We start from the raw sequence: 21,972 nt of genomic DNA, 5'->3' as shown, positions 1-21,972 counted from the left end.
TCTGGATTAAATTTATCAATACAATTTTTAATCACAGGGCTTCCCAGGTGGCCCTAGTGGTAAAGGGTCTGCCTGCCAGTGCAAGACACATAAGAGATGGGGTTTGATCCCTGGGAAGATCCCCTGGAGAAGGAAATGACACCCCAGTGCAGTATTCTTGCCTGGGGAATCCCATGGACAGAGGAGCCTTGCAGGCTACAGTTCATGGGGTCACAAACAGTTGGACACAACTGAGCATCTGAGCACATTCACACAAGCAGTATGACATAACACATTGCACATTTTGGCAAATAATTATTGAACAAAAGAAAAAAGTAAAATGGAAATGCATTTCTTAATAAAGTGGATGGGACTTCTTTTAAAGTTAATTTGTGCATCCATCGATGAAGATGACATATTCTAGAATGCAACAGAAATTAGTGCCAGTTGTCTTTCTATTTTTCATTTTGTAGTTGTAAGCACCAAGCAAACTTGTTCACCTACAGAAGTAGATGGGAAATGAAGCTGTCTTATTATAGCAATGTCACTCAATTCTCTGAACTCTTCCCGAAGTGTATGCGAAAAACTACGTAGTAATATATCATGAAAAATCATTTTAGACCATGTATGAGATGACACTTGATTAGATCTTCCTTCAGTTTTGTTGAAAGCAAAGAATTGGAAACCACTCAACTTACAAAAAAATTTCTTATCCATTCAATAAATGTCATTCACTCTTTCGACACCCTTTCATTTAGCCCACTGGGGTTTTTTTAATTCCAAAGCAATGAAATCTCACAGTGGAATGTAATATTCAGGATGAGTGAGAGTTATAGCTCTACAATTCCAATAAAAAGATGAAGGGCTATTGTGAAAAGATCACGTGCAGGAAGCCTCGACTGCTGGCTCATTGCCAGGCTGAGCAGCTCTGGGAAAGATTAAATATTATTGTTGCACATCTGGAAACTGGTACTCTTAAAACTATCCATGTCCATGTCCCCCTTGGAAAGTCTTAGTGTACAAATGCTGTAGTCTGAAGATCAACAGTTTAACTGCTACCCTTTGGTGCTCAGTAGCTTGATTGCATCCAACTCTTAGAAACCCCATGGACTGTAGCCCACCAAGCTGCTCTGTCCCTGGGATTCTCCAGGCAAGAATACTGGAGTGGGTTGCCATTTCCTTCTCCAGGGATCTTCCTGACCCAGGGATCAAGCCCACATCTCCTGTGTCTCCTGCTTTGGCAGGCAGATTCTGTACTACTGAGCCACCTGGGAAGCACAACTGCAACCCTTTAGAGAAGCCCAAATGTGAAAGAAAAAATAAAATAGAGGAGAGAGAGAAGTTTAACAAGGGGGAAAAATCTTATTTTAGGCTGAAACAGTATAGTAGTTGTCTATTGCTGCATGATAATTTTTTGCCAAAATTTCCTGGCTTCTAACAGTAGACAAATGTTCATTGTCTTGCATGGTTCCTGAGGGCCAGGAATCTGAAAGCAGCTCAACTGCAAGATTCTAGCTGAGGGTCTCTCGTGAGGCCTGATGACCACTCTCAGTCATTCTTCCCACAGCAGTTCCCAACCTTTTTGGCACCAGGGGTGGTTTCATGGAAGACAATTTTCCCATGAACTGGGATCAGGGGATGGTTTCAGGATGATTCAAGGGCATAGTATTTACTGTGCACTTCATTTCTTTTATTATTACATCAGCTCCACCTCAGATCATCAGGCATTAGATCCTGGAGTGCAGTGGACTTTATGCCTGTACAGTGCTTCCTACTCTTCTTTGCTCACCTGCCTTCATGCTATGATAAAAAAAAAATTTGACAGTAACAAGTGTTGACAGGGATGTGGAGAAATCAGAGCCTTCATACAGTGCTGGTAGAGATGTACAATAATACAGCCACTTCGGAAAACCGTCTGGTATTCCTCCAAAAGTTAAACAGAGAGTTACTATTTTATCCAGAAATCCCACTCCTTGGCATCTACCTAAGGGAGATGAAACATATATGCACACAAAAACTTGTACATATTTTAGTAACATTATTTAGTATGGCCAGAAAGTGGAATCAACCCAAATGAAATGGGAAGTGGTGCAAATCAACGGATGACTAGATAAACAAAGTATGATATATCCATACAATAGGATATTATTCAGCTCTATCAAGAAATGAAATGTTGACATATGCTACAACCTGGATGAACCTTGAAAACTATGCTAAGAAAGAGGCTCGTCACCAAAGACCACATACCATACAATTCCATCTATATCAAATGTCCAAATAGGAGCATCTGTAGAGATAGAAAATAAATTTGTGGTTGCTTAGGGCTAGTGGAAATGAGGGGATGTGAGTCATGATAGCTAATGAGGGCAGAGTTTCTTAATATTTATTTTATTTATTTTGCCGTGCCAAGTCTTAGTTGTAGCACACGAGATCACTGATCTTCGTTGTAGTGTGTAAACCATGCACATGTGGGATCTAGTTTCCTGGCCAGGGATCAAACCTGGGCCTGCTGCATTGGGAGCTCAGAGTCTTAACCACTGGACCACCAGGGATGTCCCCAGAGTTTCTTTTTGAGGTGATGAAAATGGTCTAAAATTAATTGTGGAGATCATTGCTCATTTTTGTGACTATGCTAAAAACCACTGAAGTATAGCCTTTAGGCAAGTGGGCTGTTGTTTAGTCACTAAGTCATGTCCAACTCTTGTGACCCCATGGACTGTAGCCTGCCAGGCTCCTCTGTTCATGTAAACTATGCATCAGTTAAAGCAAGGGGCTTCCCTGGTGACTCAGATGGTGAAGAATCTGCCTACAATGCAGGAGACTCACGTTCATTCCCCTGGAGAAGGAAATGGCAACCCACTCCAGTATTTTGGCCTTGAGAATCCCATGGACAGAGGAGCCTGGTGGGCTCCTGTGGGGTCACGAAGAGCTGGACACTACTGAGCAAAGAACACTAAAGTATTACCAAAAAGTAATATAATGGCAGTTCTCTGCCAAGAAGCAAGCAGGGACTTTATAGTCCAACAGACTGTGTTAACAAGGCTTTCCAAGAAGCAGGCACCAAATTAGAAGTTAGATACACACTGTTTTATTAGGGGACTATAATCTAGGGGACTAGATAAATATAAATAAAACATAGGGGACTATGTTTTTTTCAGTTCAGTTCAGTCCAGTCGCTCAGTCATGTCGGACTCTGTGCGACCCCATGAATCGCAGCACGCCAGGCCTCCCTGTCCATCACCAACTCGCGGAGTTCACTCAGACTCACGTCGATCGAGTCAGTGATGCCATCCAGCCATCTCATCCTTGGTCGTCCCCTTCTCCTGCCCCCAATCCCTCCCAGCATCAGACTCTTTTCCAATGAGTCAACTCTTCCCATGAGGTGGCCAAAGTACCAGAGCTTCAGCTTCAGCATCATTCCTTCCAAAGAAATCCCAGGGCTGATCTCCTTGAAAATGGACTGGTTGGATCTCCTTGCAGTCCAAGGGACTCTCAAGAGTCTTCTCCAACACCACAGTTCAAAAGCATCAACTCTTCAGTGCTCAGCCTTCTTCACAGTCCAACTCCCACATCCATACATGACTACTGGAAAAACCATAGCCTTGACTAGATGGACCTTAGTTGGCAAAGTAATGTCTCTGCTTTTGAATATGCTATCTAGGTTGCTCATAGCTTTTCTTTCAAGGAGTAAGCGTCTTTTAATTTCATGGCTGCAATCACCATCTGCAGTGATTTTGGAGCCCCCCAAAATAAAGTCTGACACTGTTTCCACTGTTTCCCCATCTATTTCCCATGAAGTGATAGGACTGGATGCCATGATCTTCGTTTTGTGAATATTGAGCTTTAAGCCAACTTTTTCACTCTCCTCTTTCACTTTCATCAAGAGGCTTTTTAGTTCCTCTTCACTTTCTGCCATCAGGGTGGTATCATCTGCATATCTGAGGTTATTGATATTTCTCCCGGCAATCTTGATTTCAGCTTGTGTTTCTTCCAGTCCAGCGTTTCTCATGATGTACTCTGCATGTAAGTTAAATAAGCAGGGTGACCATATACAGCCTTGACGTACTCCTTTTCCTATTTGGAACCAGTCTGTTGTTCCATGTCCAGTTCTAATTGTTGCTTCCTGATGTGCATACAGATTTCTCAAGAGACAGGTCAGGTGGTCTGGTATTCCCATCTCTCTCAGAATCTTCCACAGTTTATTGTGATCCACACACTCAAAGGCTTTGGGATGGTCAATAAAGCAGAAATAGATGTTTTTCTGGAACTCTCTTGCTTTTTCCATGATCCAGAGGATGTTGGCAATTTGATCTCTGGTTCCTCTGCCTTTTCTAAAACCAGCTTGCACATCAGGAAGTTCACGGTTCACGTATTGCTGAAACCTGGCTTGGAGAATTTTGAGCATTACTTTACTAGTGTGTGAGATGAGTGCAATTGTGCAGTAGTGTGAGCATTCTTTGGCATTGCCTTTCTTTGGGATTGGAATGAAAACTGACCTTCTTCAGTCCTGTGGCCACTGCTAAGTTTTCCAAATTTGCTGGCATATTGAGTGCAGCACTTTCACAGCATCATCTTTGAAGATTTGAAATAGCTCCACTGGAATTCCATCACCTCCACTAGTTTTGTTTGTAGTGATGCTTCCTATGGCCCACTTGACTTCACATTCCAGGATGTCTGGCTCTAGGTGAGTGATCACACCATCGTGATTATCCGGGTTGTGAAGATCTTTTTTGTACAGTTCTTCTGTGTATTCTTGCCATCTCTTCTTAATATCTTCTGCTTCTGTTAGGTCCATACCATTTCTGTCCTTTATCGAGCCCATCTTTACATGAGATATTCCCTTGGTATCTCTAATTTTCTTGAAGAGATCTCTAGTCTTTTCCATTCTGTTCTTTTCCTCTATTTCTTTGCATTGATCGCTGAAGAAGGCTTTCTTATCTCTTCTTGCTATTTTTTGGAACTCTAGGGGACTATAATTAAAAACTATAATCTCATGCTGTCTTATTGTGTGAGATTATAAAGGGGAGAAAGATAGGAAAGACTGGTGTCAGATATGGATAGAAGGAAGGAAGGTTTGAAGAATCGTCCTAGCCCACCACACACTCTAGGAAAGGTCTGGCATGGCTGTCAAGAAGTCCTGCAGCCAAGATTTGCCACCAGGGTGGTTTTGTGTCAATCAGAAATGGATCTGCCTTAGTGTCCCTGCTACGCTTTGTCATCGGATGGAAGATGCCAACAGGAAGTGTGTCCTCCGTGCGAATGTTACAGTGACTTTCAGAGTGTAGCTGAAACCCCTGGTTATGGCCCCTATAATTGGATGTCTGTGAGGCTCAGTCTCATGGCCACTACACACACTCAGATTCAAATCCCAGTTCAACAACTTATAGCCATGTGACCTTCCTTGCACAAGATACCCTCTGGGAGCCAATTGTTTCCCAGTCTGTAAAATGGGGATAATAGTAGTGGCTACCACACAGAAAAATGTATGTAAATTTTCCTAGCACAGAGACTTCCCTGGTGGTCCAGTGGTTCAGACTTTGCACTTCCACTGCAGGGAGCACAGGTTCAGTCCCTAGTCTGTGAGCTAAGATCTCACATGCCATATGGCTAAAAAAAAATTAATTTATTGCCTAGCACAGGAGAAAATACACAGTAAGTGCTCAACATGCAGTAGCTACTACTGATATTATATTTGCTGCTGTTATTTATTTCTAGATTTTATGCACCTCCATTAAAATAGTAGACCTCATAGTCTATATATAGTGAGTACCCTGTTTATTTTACTTAGTATCATATTATAAGTCTTTCCCCAAGGTATCATTTGCTCTCCCTAACATTTTAAAGGCTACATTATATTTTACAGGGTGTACATATTCTAGTTTTTTTTTATGATTCTCCTAATCATTAGGGCTTTACAGTTTTTATTTTTCAGCTATTATAAAAAAATTTTGTGGTGGACATTTTTGTATAGAAATAATGTTTTCTGCTATATTTGAGACTTTTTCTTTAGGATCCTAGAAAAAGTCAATTAGGTTAGAAAGTGTGAACGTTTTGTTATTTTTGTCTGCGCAGCATGTGGGATCTTAGTTCCTCCACCAAGGATCAGACCTGCACCGCCCTCACTAGAAGCACAGAGTCTTAACCGCTGGGCCACCAGGGAAGTCCCTGAGTGGCGGGAACATCTCTAAGGCTCTTGGTCCATGTTGCCACATTCACTCTCCAGAAAAGTGGGACTGTATACATTCTAACCAACAACATGTAAGAGTATTCATTTCATGGGCCCTTCCCCCGTCTTGGGGTTCGAAAGGCAAAACAGCATCTACATGTTTATTCTCTATTATTCATACATGAGTTTATGTGCTCAGTCATGTCTGACGCTTCGCAGCCCGCCAGGCTCCTCTGTCCGTGGGATTTTCCAGGCAAGAATACTGGAGTGGGTTGCCTTTTCCTCCTCCAGAGGACATTCCGACCCAGGGATCAAACTCAAGTCTCCCACGTCTGCTGTGTCTCTTGCACTGCAGGTGGATTGTTTACCCACTGAGTCATTGGGGAGGGCCCTGTTACTCATAAGGATGAACTATTTTCCAAATGGTTTTGTATAGGTAACATGATATGCAAAGGAAATTATTTTGTGAATATTCCTTACTACTGAGATTTTCCTTTTCAATTAATTTACATAACTTATTTAATAATAATTCCCTGAAACACTTCCTATTATTTTGTCTTTTGGGATTTTTAGGTTTTTAAATGTATAGAGATCATTTGTTAATCAAATCAATTTATGGTTTGTTTGTTTTTTTTCATAATTTCTCCTGTCTCTTTTAAGCTTTGGAAGCCCATAGTCCTGTAGAAAGCAAACCTTTCTTTACAGATTGTTTAAAGTGAAACTGCAACTGAGCTGCTCAGATAGTCTGTGTTTTTTTATTATTAATTATTTATTTGTTTGTTTTTGGCTGTGCTGTTTCTTCATTGCTGTGCAGGCTTTCTCTAGTTGCAGCGAGTAGGGGCTACTCTCTAGTTGTGACGCACGGGCTTCTCACTGCGGTGGCTTCTCGGATCATGGGCTCTAGTGCACACGGGCTTCTGTAGTTTTGGTGCACAGGCTCAGTTGCTGCACAGCATGTGGGATCCTCCAGGATCAGGTATTGAACCCATGTCTCCTGCACTGGCATTCTACCAGTGCCAATGTAGGAAATGCCAAAATTTTTGTTCATAATTTCTCCTGTCTCTTTTAAGCTTTGTTGTCATTGTATAGTTGCTCAGTCATGTCTGACTCTTTGCAACCCCCATGGACTGTAGCGCACCAGGCTTCCCTGTCCTTCATTATTCTTCAGAGTTTGCTCAAACTCGTGTCCATTGAGTCAGTGACACCATCCAACCATCTCATTCTCTGTCGCCCCCTTCTCCTCCTGCCCTCAATCTTTCCCAGCATCAGAGTCTCTTCCAATGAGTCAGCTCTTGGCATCAGGTGGCCAGAGTATTGGAGCTTCAGGAAGTCCATCCTCCTGCAGAAAGCAAACCTTTCCTTACAGATTGTTTAAAGTGAAACTACAACTGAGCTGCTCAGATGAAATTATTTTCTTAATGCGATGAGTTGAGCCCAGTGAAATAACCACCTACTGCAGCGACCTTCTCAAATGGGGTTTTGTGTTCTAGGACCCAGGAGAGCCACTAAGGACTGTCCAGGAAGAGTCCTCCTTGTGCAGAGGTGCTGCCTGGAGCTGCGATGGAGGAGGGAGCTGGAGAGGCACCGGGGCTGGGCAGGTCTGCTGCTTCTAAGGATTTCCGCTTCTATCACGTGGATCTGTATGACTCTGAAGACAGACTGCAGATCTTCCCAGAAGAGAGTACTCAGATGAGAAGAGAAGATGTCCAAGCCGAAATGACCCATGAGCCCATGAGAGGGGGTGTGAAAGGGAAAGCCCCCAGAGACCTTGGAGAGGGAGTGGATGAACTTGTCCATCTCTATGGACTTGAAGATGATCACGAATTAGGGGATGAGTTTATTGAGGAAAACACACCCAGAATAGAGGTTTCAGAATATCCTTCTTATATGATGATGGGGAGTGAGCAGAGAGACTGGAGACTTACTGGTGAGACGGCTCAGGGTGAGGACCTGGGCTTCATGGGGTGGGGCTCAGCAGGCCAGTGCCAGGACTTGCGGGAAGCCTATAGGTACAGCCACGGCCGTGCCAGCGAGGAGTACGAGTGCTATGTCATCCCAGAGGAGGAGGACGAGGAAGAAGCGGCTGACATCTTCTGTGTCACTTGCAAAACTCCAATAAGAGCGTCAGAGAAGGATCAGGATGAACACAGGCAGCATGAGGTGACTCCGCTCAGTAAAGCCCTGGAGAGCGCCAAGGTAAGTAGGCCTGCTTAGGTCTTCTTTCTGTTGAGACTGTATTTGTATCTCAAGTATGTAGGCGGGGAATGAATCTAAAATGCCTTCTACGAGAGAGAAAAAACATAGTGTTAATGTCTTCTTGGGATCCTCTATTTGACAGGATGAAATTCACAAAAATATGTACAAGTTGGAAAAGCAAATTATTGCGATGGAAAACTTTGCAAGTCACTTAGAAGAGGTTTTCATCACGGTGGAGGTAAGAGCACGCTCAATGACTCCGTCAGATACAGGCAGCCATGAGTGGTTGAGTCAGCAGCTGTGTCTGGTATGAATTAGGGAAGCTGTTTCTTGGAATGTATGATGCTGATGCAGCTCCTGTTCCCTCACCCCTCTGTCTACCTTCCCATAGCACAGGGGCATAAACCTGTGGAACCAACTACCTGGCAGCATTCCCTACCGAACTCTTAGCCCTCATGGGCTGGGTCTTCAGTATCTTTACGTCTCCACTCACACTATAAGTTAGGACTCTTTCATGGGCCAGCCAAAAAGACATTGCAAGACACCCATCCTGTCACTGATGTGTTCTTTTCCTTAGATGTTACCTGTTTCTCACACCACCAGTAAGTTTCTGTGCCTGTCACCAAACATGTCACAGTTCCCTGGGTGTGCCTCGTAGGTGTATCATCTACTGCTGGACGCCAGCACACAACCTAGCCATCGGGATGAGGTAGCCCACGAATGGGACCAGAGGACTTCCTGTGTCCCCTCCCTTCATGTGGATGCTCTACCTCTTAATGCAGCTCAGATTGCATCAGTGGGAGCATCTTGTGTGAATGAACTAAGCCCTGGGCTCCTTTCCCATGAAGCTAGACTTTCCTCCCCACCCCCAGTCTTAAAAGGGAGGGGAGCTGTTGCACTAATCTCCTATGGAAGACACAGGGAAGGGACCAGCCCTTCCACATCCAAGCACTGGGTGGTGGGTGATAGGAGGGTAAGTGTACAGCAGCCAGGAAAAAGTGCCCTGCACTCCGTGCTGCCCGCTGCGCTCAGTTCGCAGTGTCTCCACCCTCTGTAAGGACCCTGGCCTCTTCCTTTACACTCAGCACTGGTGGGGGTCATCTACCGCTTCTCCCTCTCTTCAAGCATTCTGAGCAAGTCTTACATATACAGTCAGTACTCAGTAAACACTCCCTGAACCCGCAGAGCTCTCCAGGGTTTCCAGTCCAAGTGGGACCAGGAGTTGATAAAGTTTAATTAATATTTTCCATCCATTGTATTCCAGGATTAAATACTGGCACAGCCAGTATCTCTCGGTCTTCCTGCTTTTTCTGATCTATTAGACGGCCCCACCTGGGTTATTCCCCTCCCCCTGCATCTTTTTCTTGGTTGCTATGAGGATCTGTGTGATCCTGATGTTTGTATAATTTAACCATCAAGGAGTGGAGGTGAATGTCATGAGATGTTGAGAGCTCAAGAGGGAAAGCAAGTTAGGTAGGACTCTTCCAGGGCAGACGTCTTCACGTTAAGGTCCAGAGTTCCAGTGGCAGGCTGACTCATTATGGTAATGATAATCATCATAATCTTCCAAGTCGGTTGTCATGGTGATGGGAGGTGGCTACACCAGAGGTGGGTGGGGTATGGGGAAGAGGATTGTAAAATGCCACCAGCAAAGAAAGCAATACTTCTTGTTAAGATTATCCCTGGGGTTCTAGCTGGAGACTCCTGGTCCTAATTCCACCTTTGTCCACCTCAGCATCCTGGCAAGAGACAATAAGATTAACAGGGAGGGACCAAAACATCTCTGAGTAGATGCATTTTCATACCCCAAATGACTCTTCAGTCAACATAAATGCACTGAAATGACAGCTGAGATCGACTATATCTTGCAGGAGAATTTTGGAAGACAGGAACAAAACTTTGAGTCTCATTACAATGAGATCTTGGAAACACTTGCTCAAAAATATGAAGAAAAAATACAAGCTCTAGGGGAGAAAAAAAAAGAGAAACTGGAAGCTTTATATGGACAACTGGTCAGCTGTGGAGAAAATCTTGACACCTGCAAAGAACTGATGGAAACAATAGAGGAGATGTGTCATGAAGAGAAGGTTGATTTCATAAAGGTCAGTAATGAAGTGAAATGAAATAATGAACTGGAATGACAGTCATGGCCAGAGTAGGTTAGGTTGTCCCCTCTCTGCCTGAAGGGGTTGGAACTGACTTTCATGGTCCGCATTCATCTGGTTCCACTGGATGTGTAACCATGACAACACATCCCCCATCTCACTGCCCAGCTTCACTGGGTAGCCAAGCAGGCTCGCACACAGCTGACCCTCCCCACTACCACTGCTCAGCTAACGCCAGAGTCTGTGTTCCTCTGTCCTGGTTACCCAGAGATAGGTGCTCTCACCGTGGAGTGGGGCAAAAACAGGACTCTGAGACTTCTCTGGCCATCTCAGATGATCTCTCAGAGGTCAGGGGAGAAAGATGTCCAGGCTAGAAAGGTACCTCCTGTTTCTCAGTTACAACTGCCGCCGCTAGACATCTTAATTCATAAGCTCAGACATGCAAAAAAAGTCCTTAAAAGCCTCCTCAATCTGACTCCAAGTCCCCATGCAGCCAGACTGGGAATTTCAATCTCAGCCAGAGCTGGGGTCTCCTTTCTTTAGCGTCCCACAGGAATATGGGGCAGACATGGGATCCAGGATGTGAGGGAGGGGCCCCTAGCCTCCAGAGCTTCCTAGTTGCCAAATATGCCCTTTCCATTGGCCATGCCCATAGTGGTCCTCCAAGCCCCACAGCCCCTCCCTCCTGCCATGCCTGGGGTGAGGGCGGGGTGCGTGATGGAAGCTGGACAGGAGGTTGGCAGCCACCGTCAGAGCCCTCAACACTCAGACCATTTGAACCAATTTGTCCACAGTATCACTGTAGCTCACAGACATAATCTAGAATGTGGAGAAAGTGAGATATATGTCTTCTCTGTTATTTATAGTAGTGAGAAATTAGAAACAGCCAAAATGTGCAACAATAAAGTAAATGATGGAGTTCCCATTCGATGAACCGAGACGAAGTCTTTCAAATTGATGATCCCCAAGACCGTTTGTCACCTGGAAAGTGCTCACGTCATGTTAATGGGAAGAAACTGCATAGGCGTCGTAAGAGTCGTTTTTGTTTAGGGTGTGGACGTGGCTGATTTTTCTCTTCTACTAACTTCCAAGTTTTAAGATACATTTATATTATTATATAGTTTGAAAAAGAAATTTATTTCCAAAATCAGTTTAATATTTTTTTCTCTTTCTCCTCCTTTTTAGGATGCTGTGGCTATGGCTGACAGGTAATACTTTTATTCTGACATGTATTTTCTTTTTCAGTTCCTTTTACCTCTAGATACCTGACTAGGTATCAGTTCCCCTTGGTTATATGCTCCCAGGTTCAGCTTTTGTGTCTGCCCCTAAGAGTAAATAGCACTGGCTTTGGAATGACAGTGTGGGCCCACAAGGACCCTCTGGTACCAAATCTTAGAATCTCAGAGCTGGAAGGGAGCATATGGTGAGACTCAGCCTTCAAGCAGGGGTGGGGTTTCCCTGAGCCCCTCCTTTCACCAGGAGGAACAGAGATCCAGAGAGTGGGACTTCCCCGGTGGTCCAGTGATTAAGACTCTGCACTTCCACCACAGGGGACGTGGGTCGAGCCCTGTTTTGGGAACTATGATCCCACATGCCACGTGGTCAAAAAGCAAAAAAGTCAGAGTGTCCCCAGCGTCCCCCAGCTAAGCCAGGACCCAGACTGTATGCTGCAGAAAGCATGCACATTATGGAGTCAGATAGGAATTTAAATCCTGATACCCCCATGACCTTGGGCAAGTCCAACCAGTCTAGGACTCACCTTCCTTACTGACAAACAGGGATAGCTTTGTGGGAATAAAATCAGACAATGTCTGTAAAGCAATACAAACAGTGAAGTTTAATAATGTCAGGGTTAAGAGCATAAGTTTTGGCAAAAGACAGACATGGTTTCAAATTCTGCCTCTGCTCCTTACAAACCCTGTGACAGCCGGGAGCAGGTGCAGGAGACCCAGAGCCCGAGTTCATGCTCCTCGACTTGAGGGTACTTGACTGTGTGGAGAGGCTGTGTGTCTCTGGGTCCTGGGGTGGTGTGGAGGTGGGAGCTCCCAGGTCAGCATCTAAGGATCTTCCAGAAGGTGTGGATCTGGGGCTTTTTGGCCCACATCCCCTAGCCCCCCAACCCTCTGATATGACCCTACCCCTTCTCAAAGGTGCAAACCAGCCACACCTATCCCTTCCAGTGACTTCATAGGTCAGTCACTGAAGCATAGGCCAGAAGGCCACCTGCAGCATTTTAAAATAAAGAAATAAGAGTTCAGCTGGGAACTTCCCTGGCAGGTCCAGTGGTTAAGATTCCACATTTCCAGTGCAGGGGGTGCAGTTTCATTCGATTCCTGGTTGGGGAACTAAGGTTGCACATGCCACCTGGTGCAGCCAAAAACAAAATATTTATTTTAAAAAAGAGTCCAGTAAAGAGGCCCTCATTGCTGGTCGCTAGTGACCCTGGGGAAGAGTATCCCTCCATTCTTGTTAGTGTGTCTTTTTATACCAATAGACTCGGAAAATTCCTGAAAACAAAAACAGATGTGGAGATCTCAGCACAGCCCGACTTTGAAGACCAGACCTTGGATTTCTCTGATGTTGAGGAGCTGATGGGCTCCATAAATACCATCCCAGGTGCGTGTCTCACCTGGGTGCATACCTGACACCAGTTTCTCTGAGCTTTGAGTTAAAAAGTTTCATGGCTAAAAAAAAATCATAAAGATCTAGAAACAGGCATTTTCCCTCACCAGCTGCATGAGCTTCATGTTTTTGTCTTTATGGCTTGTAAGGGTGAAAACAGAGGTTGACCTTCCTGGGATAAATATCCTCCATCCCTCTCCAGGGTGCCAGCATCTGGTCCCCATCAGCCTATCTTACTCCAAACAAGTATCCCGAATTTTATTTCCTTGAATGTTGTATTTATGTCCCTCTCAAGTGGTTGTTTTTAGCATAGGATTAAAAGATGTATTTTGGAATCCTATGGAGCTGGTGAGAATCCCAGCCCTGCTACTTCCTACCTGTGTGACCCTGGGAAACTTATCTAACCTCTCTGAGCCTTGGTTTCCCTGGTAAAATGGATATAACAATGACTCATGAGGACATGGTGAAAAATAAACGAGTAATGTATGTATATAGCATGTCACATGGTGCCAGGTAGCTCTTAAAAATCTTATTGTGAGGACTCATTTTTTAAGACTGTTACTAGAATTTAATACCATCTTTCCTTTCTCATCCAGCAACACCAAGCAACATTATGAAAAATGTTTTATATTATTATTTTAGATTTTCCTTCTTCAAAAGACTTTTTTACAATCTTTTAAAAAATTAATTTTTGGCTGCGCTGGGTCTCCGTCACTGCGTGCAGGCTTTCTGTAGTGGCAGCAGGCAGGGGCTACTCTCTAGCTGCAGTGCACAGGCTTCTTGTTGCAGTGGCTTCCTTTGTGGAGCCCGGGCTCATGGGCTCTAGAGCATGGGCTTAGTAGTTGTGGCACACGGGCCTAGGTGCCCTACAGCATGTGGAATCTTCCCAGACCAGGGATCAAACCCGTGTCCCCTAAACTAACAAGCAGATTCACAACCACTGAACCACCAGGGAAGTCTAGGTTTTTCCTTTATACAAGAGGTTTTTTTTTTTTTTAATAAAAATGAAATCATCCTGTTTTATAATCCGCTTTTTTTTTCCTAGTGAAACATTTGTGATGAATATTATTTTGCGCTGATTAATTTTTCTATGACATCATTTTAATAGCTCTATATTTAATCTGTATCCTTAATTCTCACTGATAAATTCTTCTGCAACATCATTTTAATGGCTGTATACCTTAATCCTCAACTGTTGGTGCCGAGATGCTTCTAGGTTTTTCATCCTTATAAACCATACTACAATGAACATCCTTCATTGGAGTCTTGGAGGCCATTCTTAGACTCCCTGGGTTGAGGGGAGATTTTGCTGAGCTGTGAAGTCCTTTAGATGGTCTGAGGACGGTATTGCCCAAATAATCAGACAGAGTCATTTGGAAGGAAAGGCACTATTGCCTAAGTCAGTGCTTGAGACACGTAGTGGTGGTTTCTCCTCACCCTCCTGTGTCCGGGTCCCAGGCAGACCATCAGCCCCCAGCCTGTATCCAGGGCCATCCCTCTTCTCACTGCCTCCCCGGAGGGGACTCTTCTTTGCAGGGCATAACAGGGCATCTGCTGTGCATCCCGAGCTACATCACGTGGGGATACAGGTCCTTTCTCTTCTCACTTTTGTCATGTTAGGGGCCTTCCACCCCCTAACCAGCAAGGAAAAGCTGAGTACGCTCCATGAAGTCCTTCCTGGTCTGAACAATTTCAGAATTTGAAAATAAGGATGTTCTTGAAAGCCCCGAATGGAAGGAGATGCTGCCATGGGTGAAGAATTACAGAAGACACACAAGGAATGTTTCTTGGATGTGTGTGGGGATGGGGTAGGAAGAATTCTTAATCCACAGAGAAGAAAAGTATTAACTCAGTAGATGGACTCAAAAGAAGCTGGTTCTGGGGACTTCCCTTGTGAGCCAGTGGTTAAGAATCTGCCTTCCGGGGCTTCTCTGGTTGCTCAGCGGTCAAAAATCCGCCTGCCAATGCAAGAAGCACGAGTCCAATCCCTGGGTCAAGAAGATCCCGCATGCCACAGAGCAACTGAGCCCATGCACCACAGCTACTGAGCCCGTGCTCTAGAGCGCAGAATGCATAACTACTGAGCCCATGTGCTGCAGCTACTGAGCCCGTGCTCTAGAGCCCAGAATGCATGACTACTGAGCCCATGTGCTGCAGCTACTGAAGCCAGTGTGCCCTGGAGCCTGCGCTCCGCAATAAGAGAAGCCCCTGCAATGAGAATGGCCTGAGCACCCAGCACAGCTAGGGGAAAGCCTGTGCTGCAACAAAGATCCAACACAGCCATAAGTAAATAATTTTAAAAATCCACCTCCAATGCAGAGGACACAAGTTTGATCCCTGGTCAGGGAACTAAGATCCCACGTGCCTCCGGGCCACTAAGCCCAAGCACCACAACTTCTGAACTGCTGAGCTCATGTGTTCTGGAGCCTGCACACCACAACTAGAGAAGCCCCCATGCCAAAATGAAGACAGCGCAGTCCAAAAAAAAAAAAAGTTGGTTCTGAAAAAGCATAGTTTTTCCAAACCTAATCATCTCTCATCATAATGAAATCACAATGAAGGAGCCAGTTGTTGCAGGCTGTTTCCCTCCTCTGTTCACTGTAGGACTGAGGGCGGCGGTGCTGTGGTCCTGGCTGTCCTGCCTCTTTGGATGGCATGGTGGGGTCCAAGGACCCATCCCTCACTAGGGCAGGACTTGCAAACACCCCAGCCTGAGCTGCTGTCAGCAACCCCACCTCCCCCAGCTCGTGTTGGGGGAAGTAAGATGGACACAACCAGTTTTTACTGAGGCTCCTGGTTGGGAGGTCTGGCCTGCCACCTGGGCTGCCTCTCCCATCTCTGAAGCCCATGGGATGCTTTGAGGGATGGATTGTCCTATAAAAGCGGCCGTTCCCATTGGTGCCTCTAGGTGAAGGCTCCTCACTTGTCTTTGTTTTCCTCCCTTTTCCTCTTTTAGCTCCTTCTGCTCCAGTGATAAACCCACAGGCCCCTAACTCAGCCACGGGTTCCTCAGTCCGAGTGTGCTGGAGCTTGTACTCCGATGACACTGTGGAGAGCTATCAGCTATCCTACCGGCCAGTGCAGGACAGCTCGCCTGGGAAGGAACAAACAGGTGAGGGCTGCCAGGAGCAGAAACAAGCTCCAGCATGGGCCCTGGGGAGGCGGCGATGTGGTGAATCTGCACACCTAGCTCCTTGCAGGGTGGCGTGCAGGCAGGTGAGCATGGCAGGAAAGGCTCAGAAGGCAAGCTGAGGCCTGGCTGGGGAGAATCATAGGGCTCAGATACGTGGAGCGTATCCACAGCCATCAGATCGGGGTTGCCCTGGGGATGATGGGTCTCTGGCTGCACCATGTGCAGGACGCGTGGGGACACCCCTCCTCGAGGAGGCCCAGCGGGACTGGCTGGGTTCTAGCAGGTCCTGGCATGTAAGGGTGGCCGGGCTTTCCTTGAGGTCACCCTGTGTTGGGAGAACCTGGGGTGCGGGGGGGGGCAGTTAGTCTGCAGACCCCCAGGGGGCCGAGGAGGGCTCTGCAGCCTGGAAGGGCTGCTACGAATCTGACCCACATTCCTAGGTGGAAAGCACCTGGCCTCCACTGCATGCAGTCCTCAGCCCGTCCTCTTCCCGGGCAGTAGAGCTGGCTGGTGCAGGGTTAGGGCTGAGGGAGATGCCCCCTCTTCGTAGATAAGCCAGTCTTCTGTTGAGAAGGGGATCAGACAGCAGAGGAGCTCCAGCTGAGCATCTGAAGGATCAGGGCCAGCCTGGCCGGGCCTGTTCTGTGTGCGTGGGGTCAGAGCAAGACTGTGGGAAAGGGATTCAGAGATCTCCATCCTATGGATGACCTAGAGAGAGATGAGCGGACACGCGGGGACACCACAGGTTATGGCAGAGCCAGAATGAGAGTTGAGACCTCAGGCTCCCTGCCTGGAGCTCCTCCCCTTGTGCCTATTTATGCAGATAGAAGGCTTCTGAGTGCCAGAGGTGAGGACGATTTGTCTGCCCAGGGATTAGGAAGGAACGGGAGTTCTTGAGAAAAGTAAGTTTAATCCACAATGAGGGAGAGAATAAGGACTAAAGAGGGAATGGGAGGGGAGACTGAGGACCACAAAGTCAGATCTGATTCATAGCAGTTTTTGCCACAAATCAGCCCTGTTGGCACCCTCTGCAGAAAATGCCATTGTTAGGGGGCTTTGTCCTGGTGATTGATAAAGATCTTTTTTTTTTTAATGTTTTGATCACAATTTTTTTTTAATTTTTAAAGTCTTTATTGAGTTTGTTACAATATTGTTTCTGTTTCATGTTTTGGTTTTTTGGACATGAGGTATGTGGGATCGAACCTGTGCCCCCTGCACTGGAAGGCAAATTCTTAACCACCAGACTGCTGGGGACGTCCCAGTAAAGATCTTTCCAATGAGCACTTTGTTATAAAGGAACTGATTTCCGAGAGTGGATTAATGACCTGTCACTGCCTTAAGAGTCTGGGCATGTTTAGAGGTGTATCAGTTAGCTTTTGCTGTATAACAACACTCCCCCCCCACACACACATATACCCAACATATAAGCTAAAATGACAAATTTTATGTTCATTCATTTGTTGCTAGGGGCAGGAGGTACAAAGAGGTACAAACTACTATGTATAAAATAAACTACAAGGCAATATTGTACAGCACAGGGAATATATACAATATTTTATGATACCTTTAACTGGAATATGATCTATAGAAATATTGAATCACTGTGTTGTACACCGGAAACTAATATTGTAAATCAATGATACTTCCACTTTTTAAATTATGTTTATTATTTATTATAATTCTGTGAGTTGGATAGTTGTATTATAAACTATATCCAATTCTATGAAATGGATAGAATTTGTTATAATTCTATGAACGAGACAGTTCTAGTCTGTGCCAGCTTGAGAGGGTCTGGACAGGCTAGGATGGCCTTGCTGTTACGTCTAGGGCATCAGCTGCAGTGCTGGGGGCCTCTGTTCACATCATGATCACATTCTTCAGGAGGCTAGCCCAGGGTCGTTTCATGGAAATGGAAGCATTCCTGGCAGGAAGAGGACAAGGCACCCATGCTCCAGCACTGCCCAAACCTCTGCTTGCACCATGTTTGAAGTGGTCCCGTTGGCCAAAGAAAGTCACGTGGTTAAGCTCAGCTGCAATGGATAGTGGGAAAGACCAGTCCTCTCAATGGAAGGATCCACAGAGTCTCATTGCAGCGGGGCACGCATACACAGCCTATGGGGATTGGTAGCCAGTTCTGTATCTACCTCAGGGAAAATAGATTATAGTGCAATGAACTTAGAGCCAGTTGACCTATTTGGGGGTTGAACTCCATTTATTTATTTATGTTTGTGCTAGGTCTTTGTTGCTGTGCACAGGCTTTCTCTAGTTGCAGCGAGTGGGGGCTACTCTCTAGTTGTGGTGTGCAGGCTTCTCATTGTGGTGGCTTCTCTTGTTGTGGCTCAAGGGCTCTGGAGCACAGGCTCAGCAGTTGTGGCACATGAGCTGAGTTGCCCTGCAGCATGTGGAATCCACCCAGACCAGGGATCTAACTGGTGTCCCCTGCATTTGCAGGTAGATTCCTAACCACTGGACTACCAGGGAAGTTCTAGGCTTTAATTCCTATCATTTTTCCCCCAGAGGTTACAATGACCATCAAAGAAACATACTGCTCAGTGACAAACCTGTTGCCAAACACGCAGTATGAATTTTGGGTCACAGCTCAGAACAGGGCCGGCCTCAGCCCCACCAGTGAGCGTGCGGTGTACATGACAGGTAAGGGGCCACTTGTAGGACCTTCACTGAAGGGGACCCAGAAGTCTCAGCTGTCTTGATGGGGGCAGGGCTTTGATGTCACTTGGAAGGACAAGAATAGCTTGGCACTTCTTTCCTTTTATTTAGTACGCCAAATCTGTATGCCTGATATGGCAGGGACATTTTTTCACAGTTGGTCTCAAAAGAAGGTAAAGTACTGCCCTTGGACACAGTTTCACAGACACATTTGAACCATGCAGCCATCCTCCACTCCAGAGATATCTGCAAGTGATTTCCTGGTGTTCCTTTGGGCTGTTAGAATACTGCACATTGGATGGCTTATAAACAACAGAAATTTATTCCTCGTGGTTCTGGAGGCTGGGAAGTACAAGATCAAGGTGCCAGCAGATTCAGTATCTAGGGAAGATACTTCCTGGTTCAGAGTGGCCTTTTTTTGCTGTGTCCTCCTGTGATGGAACTGGGCGAGAGAGTTCGTTGGGTGTCCTTGTATAATAAACCCCTTCAGCTCTCAGTACCTAGGCACTTCTCGGAGACTCCAGTTATCATCACACTGGGGGATAGGTTTCAACATATGAGTTTGGAGGGGGACATGATTGTCTAGGCTGAAACACCTGGTTTGCCTTTTATTGCACTGAACCTCTTGCAGGAAGAGAGGGCTCGTGGTGTGTGCTGTGTTCTGGAGCACTAGGCTGGATGTGAACAGAAGGGTTGTTCCTCTCTCCATTTCCCCTGCATTTAGCGCCTTGTCCCCCCATTATAAAAAGCAAAGAGATAAGGAGCTGTGAGGAGGCTGCGCTCATCTCCTGGGAGTCTGGAAACCTGAATCCTGTGGACTCATACACGGTGGAGCTGACCCAGGCAGAGACGCCGGGGGCCTCGGGTGTAACTGAGTGAGTCACAAGGGGCGTTGGCTAGGCACGAGAGGCCTCGACACAGTGGCACAGCTTAGGAGAAGTGTGGCATCTGGAGAGAAAGTTAAACACAGGAACCTTGATTTTAGATTGCTTAGTTTCGTGAGAAGTAACTGGAATGTTGTGATTGAAGATAAATGATGGATGAGTGAAGAAGTGAATAAGTGGTAAACCTCAGGGTTGCTTTCTTAGTCCAACCAGGGTTTCCCATTATTCATTCAACAAGTATTGAGTGTACAGATGGTGCCTGGGCACTGGTGACCCAGAGAGACAAATTCCCCACCCTGACAGAGCTGACAGTCTGAGTTGGGGGAAATAGACAAAAACCAAGAAAACAAATGCTTAAAACACACAGTAGCGTGAAGGGAAGAGATATGCAATGAAATAGGGAATGCAGTGGAGGTGGAGGCTTACTGTGGAGAGAGTGGACATTTGAACTGAGACCAGATGGATGGGAAGGGAGGAGGCCTGAGAAGAGTGGATGCAGGCAAGGCCTGGCTCCTGGGCAGGAGTGAGCTTCCTGCACTGGAGGAACCAAGAAACCCACCTGGCTGGAACTTGAGGAGGAGAAAGAACCAAGAAAAGCAGAAATGAAAGAGAATTGAATTCAATGTACAAAGAACATCATGTCCCTGGTGGTCATCTGCCTAGAGGCTCATGTTCCCCTCTGGTTGGCAGAGATCTGGAGGAGTTCACAGCTAGAAGAGGGCTGGACTCAGGACCCACAAGGGCCTGCAGATCCTATAAATCTACAGCTGTATACAGTGGAGGAATTATGGCTAGGCCTCTGGATTACAACCAGGCGGTCCAGAAGCTTGTGAAAGGCAGCCAAGTCCAGGGGCTGCCCTACTGTGCACCAACCCAGCTTTAGAGAAATGGAGGAGGAGGGGTTGGTGTCAACTGTTAGGGAGACAGATTGTTCTACACTAAATTCAGGGCTTGGGACCTGGCCATCTGCCCCCAGCCCCTCCCCTCCCCCAGCCCCAGCTGATTTGTCCCAGGTAGATTTCATGTGTCCACAACCACATCAGGGCTTGCTAACCTGGGTTATCTACTTCCAGGGATCCTCAGGAGCAGGGAAGGGAGTTCAGTGGTCTGACCCCCCGCCCCAAATGGTTTGGATTTCCTTTGCAACTTGTGCTGATACTTTAAACCTTTTTCACTGGGGGTCATCAGAAGGCTGGGCAGTGCTTACTCTCCTAGTATAGATCTAATCATGGCATCCCTGAAGAAGACAAAATTCCTTCACTGGCTCTAGCCCCTTCCTGCCTGTCCAGCTTATCCTCACCAGCTCGCCCTCCCTCAACCACATGGGTTATATTTTATTAATAGTTCCTTCTACTGTCTATGCTTCTTCCTGCCACAGGGCCTTTGCACATGCTTCTTCTATGAACGAGAATCCTCTATTCTCTTTCTTATCCATTTACCTCCCAGTCATTCTTTGGAGTTCAGCTCAAAAACACCTCTCAGCTAGTGTACCTTCCATAATATACCATCAACTTGTCATGTTACCATCTTATGTTTCTTCCAGGGATGGCTTGAGAAATGCCTTTCTTCTAGACTGGAAGCTCTATGAGGGCAGCGGCTACATTCAATTACCCCCAGGGCCCCTCTATATCAGCTCTAGTCAGATCATTTGTTCATAAACACAGATGGAGAGCCTGCTGTGAGCCCAGCGCTGTGCTTAGCTTGTGGTACTTGGCCCCTGCCCTCAGAGAGGCTGTGGTCCTGCCAGACGGGCTGGCACACACTGGATTCAACTGCATGCACGCCCCACTGATGCAGCGTTAGACCCAGACTGAGTGCAGTGCTGGATGCCTGGGACACAGAGTGAGGAGCTTGGAGGAGTGAGAGCCACAGACAGAAAGGACACAAGAAAATGAGAAAAGGGGACCCGACTGGGAGGGAGCACTGAGGAGAGCCTCACTCCTGCCTGTGCCGCTGCTGGGGGTCAGCGGGGAGGGGCTGGTGCTTGGGTCTGTCTGCCCCAGCCCCTCGGTGATGCCAGCGCGCCTCCTCACCCAGGTCTGTTGTGGGCATCCCGACCTGCGAGTGCCTGGTGCAGCTGCAGCCCCGGCAGAACTACACCATCTATGTGAGAGCCCTCAACGTGGGCGGCCCCAGTGCGAGAAGTGAGCCCACTACCGTCCACACCACAGGTCTGTGCCCCCACCACACACTCGCTGGACCCAAAGATACCCCTTCGTG

General features: G+C 46.5%; 1 protein-coding gene across 1 annotated transcript in view; it reads left to right on the top strand.

Annotated features, from left to right (window-relative positions):
* The window catches only part of FSD2 (fibronectin type III and SPRY domain containing 2), a 37,665-nt gene that overhangs the window by 8,073 nt on the left and 7,620 nt on the right, over nucleotides 1–21,972 (top strand). The window contains exons 2-10 of the mRNA XM_052659592.1: nucleotides 7,636–8,341; nucleotides 8,484–8,579; nucleotides 10,213–10,443; nucleotides 11,632–11,654; nucleotides 12,941–13,062; nucleotides 16,025–16,180; nucleotides 18,719–18,853; nucleotides 19,593–19,743; nucleotides 21,790–21,923. Of these exons, the coding sequence (XP_052515552.1) occupies nucleotides 7,706–8,341; nucleotides 8,484–8,579; nucleotides 10,213–10,443; nucleotides 11,632–11,654; nucleotides 12,941–13,062; nucleotides 16,025–16,180; nucleotides 18,719–18,853; nucleotides 19,593–19,743; nucleotides 21,790–21,923 (1,684 nt within the window). The 5' untranslated portion in view covers nucleotides 7,636–7,705. The remainder of the gene's footprint in view (nucleotides 1–7,635; nucleotides 8,342–8,483; nucleotides 8,580–10,212; nucleotides 10,444–11,631; nucleotides 11,655–12,940; nucleotides 13,063–16,024; nucleotides 16,181–18,718; nucleotides 18,854–19,592; nucleotides 19,744–21,789; nucleotides 21,924–21,972) is intronic.

This window comes from Budorcas taxicolor, chromosome 21 (assembly GCF_023091745.1).
Source record: "Budorcas taxicolor isolate Tak-1 chromosome 21, Takin1.1, whole genome shotgun sequence".
Lineage (NCBI taxonomy): Eukaryota > Metazoa > Chordata > Mammalia > Artiodactyla > Bovidae > Budorcas > Budorcas taxicolor.
This window is presented reverse-complemented; position numbering and strand designations above follow the sequence as displayed.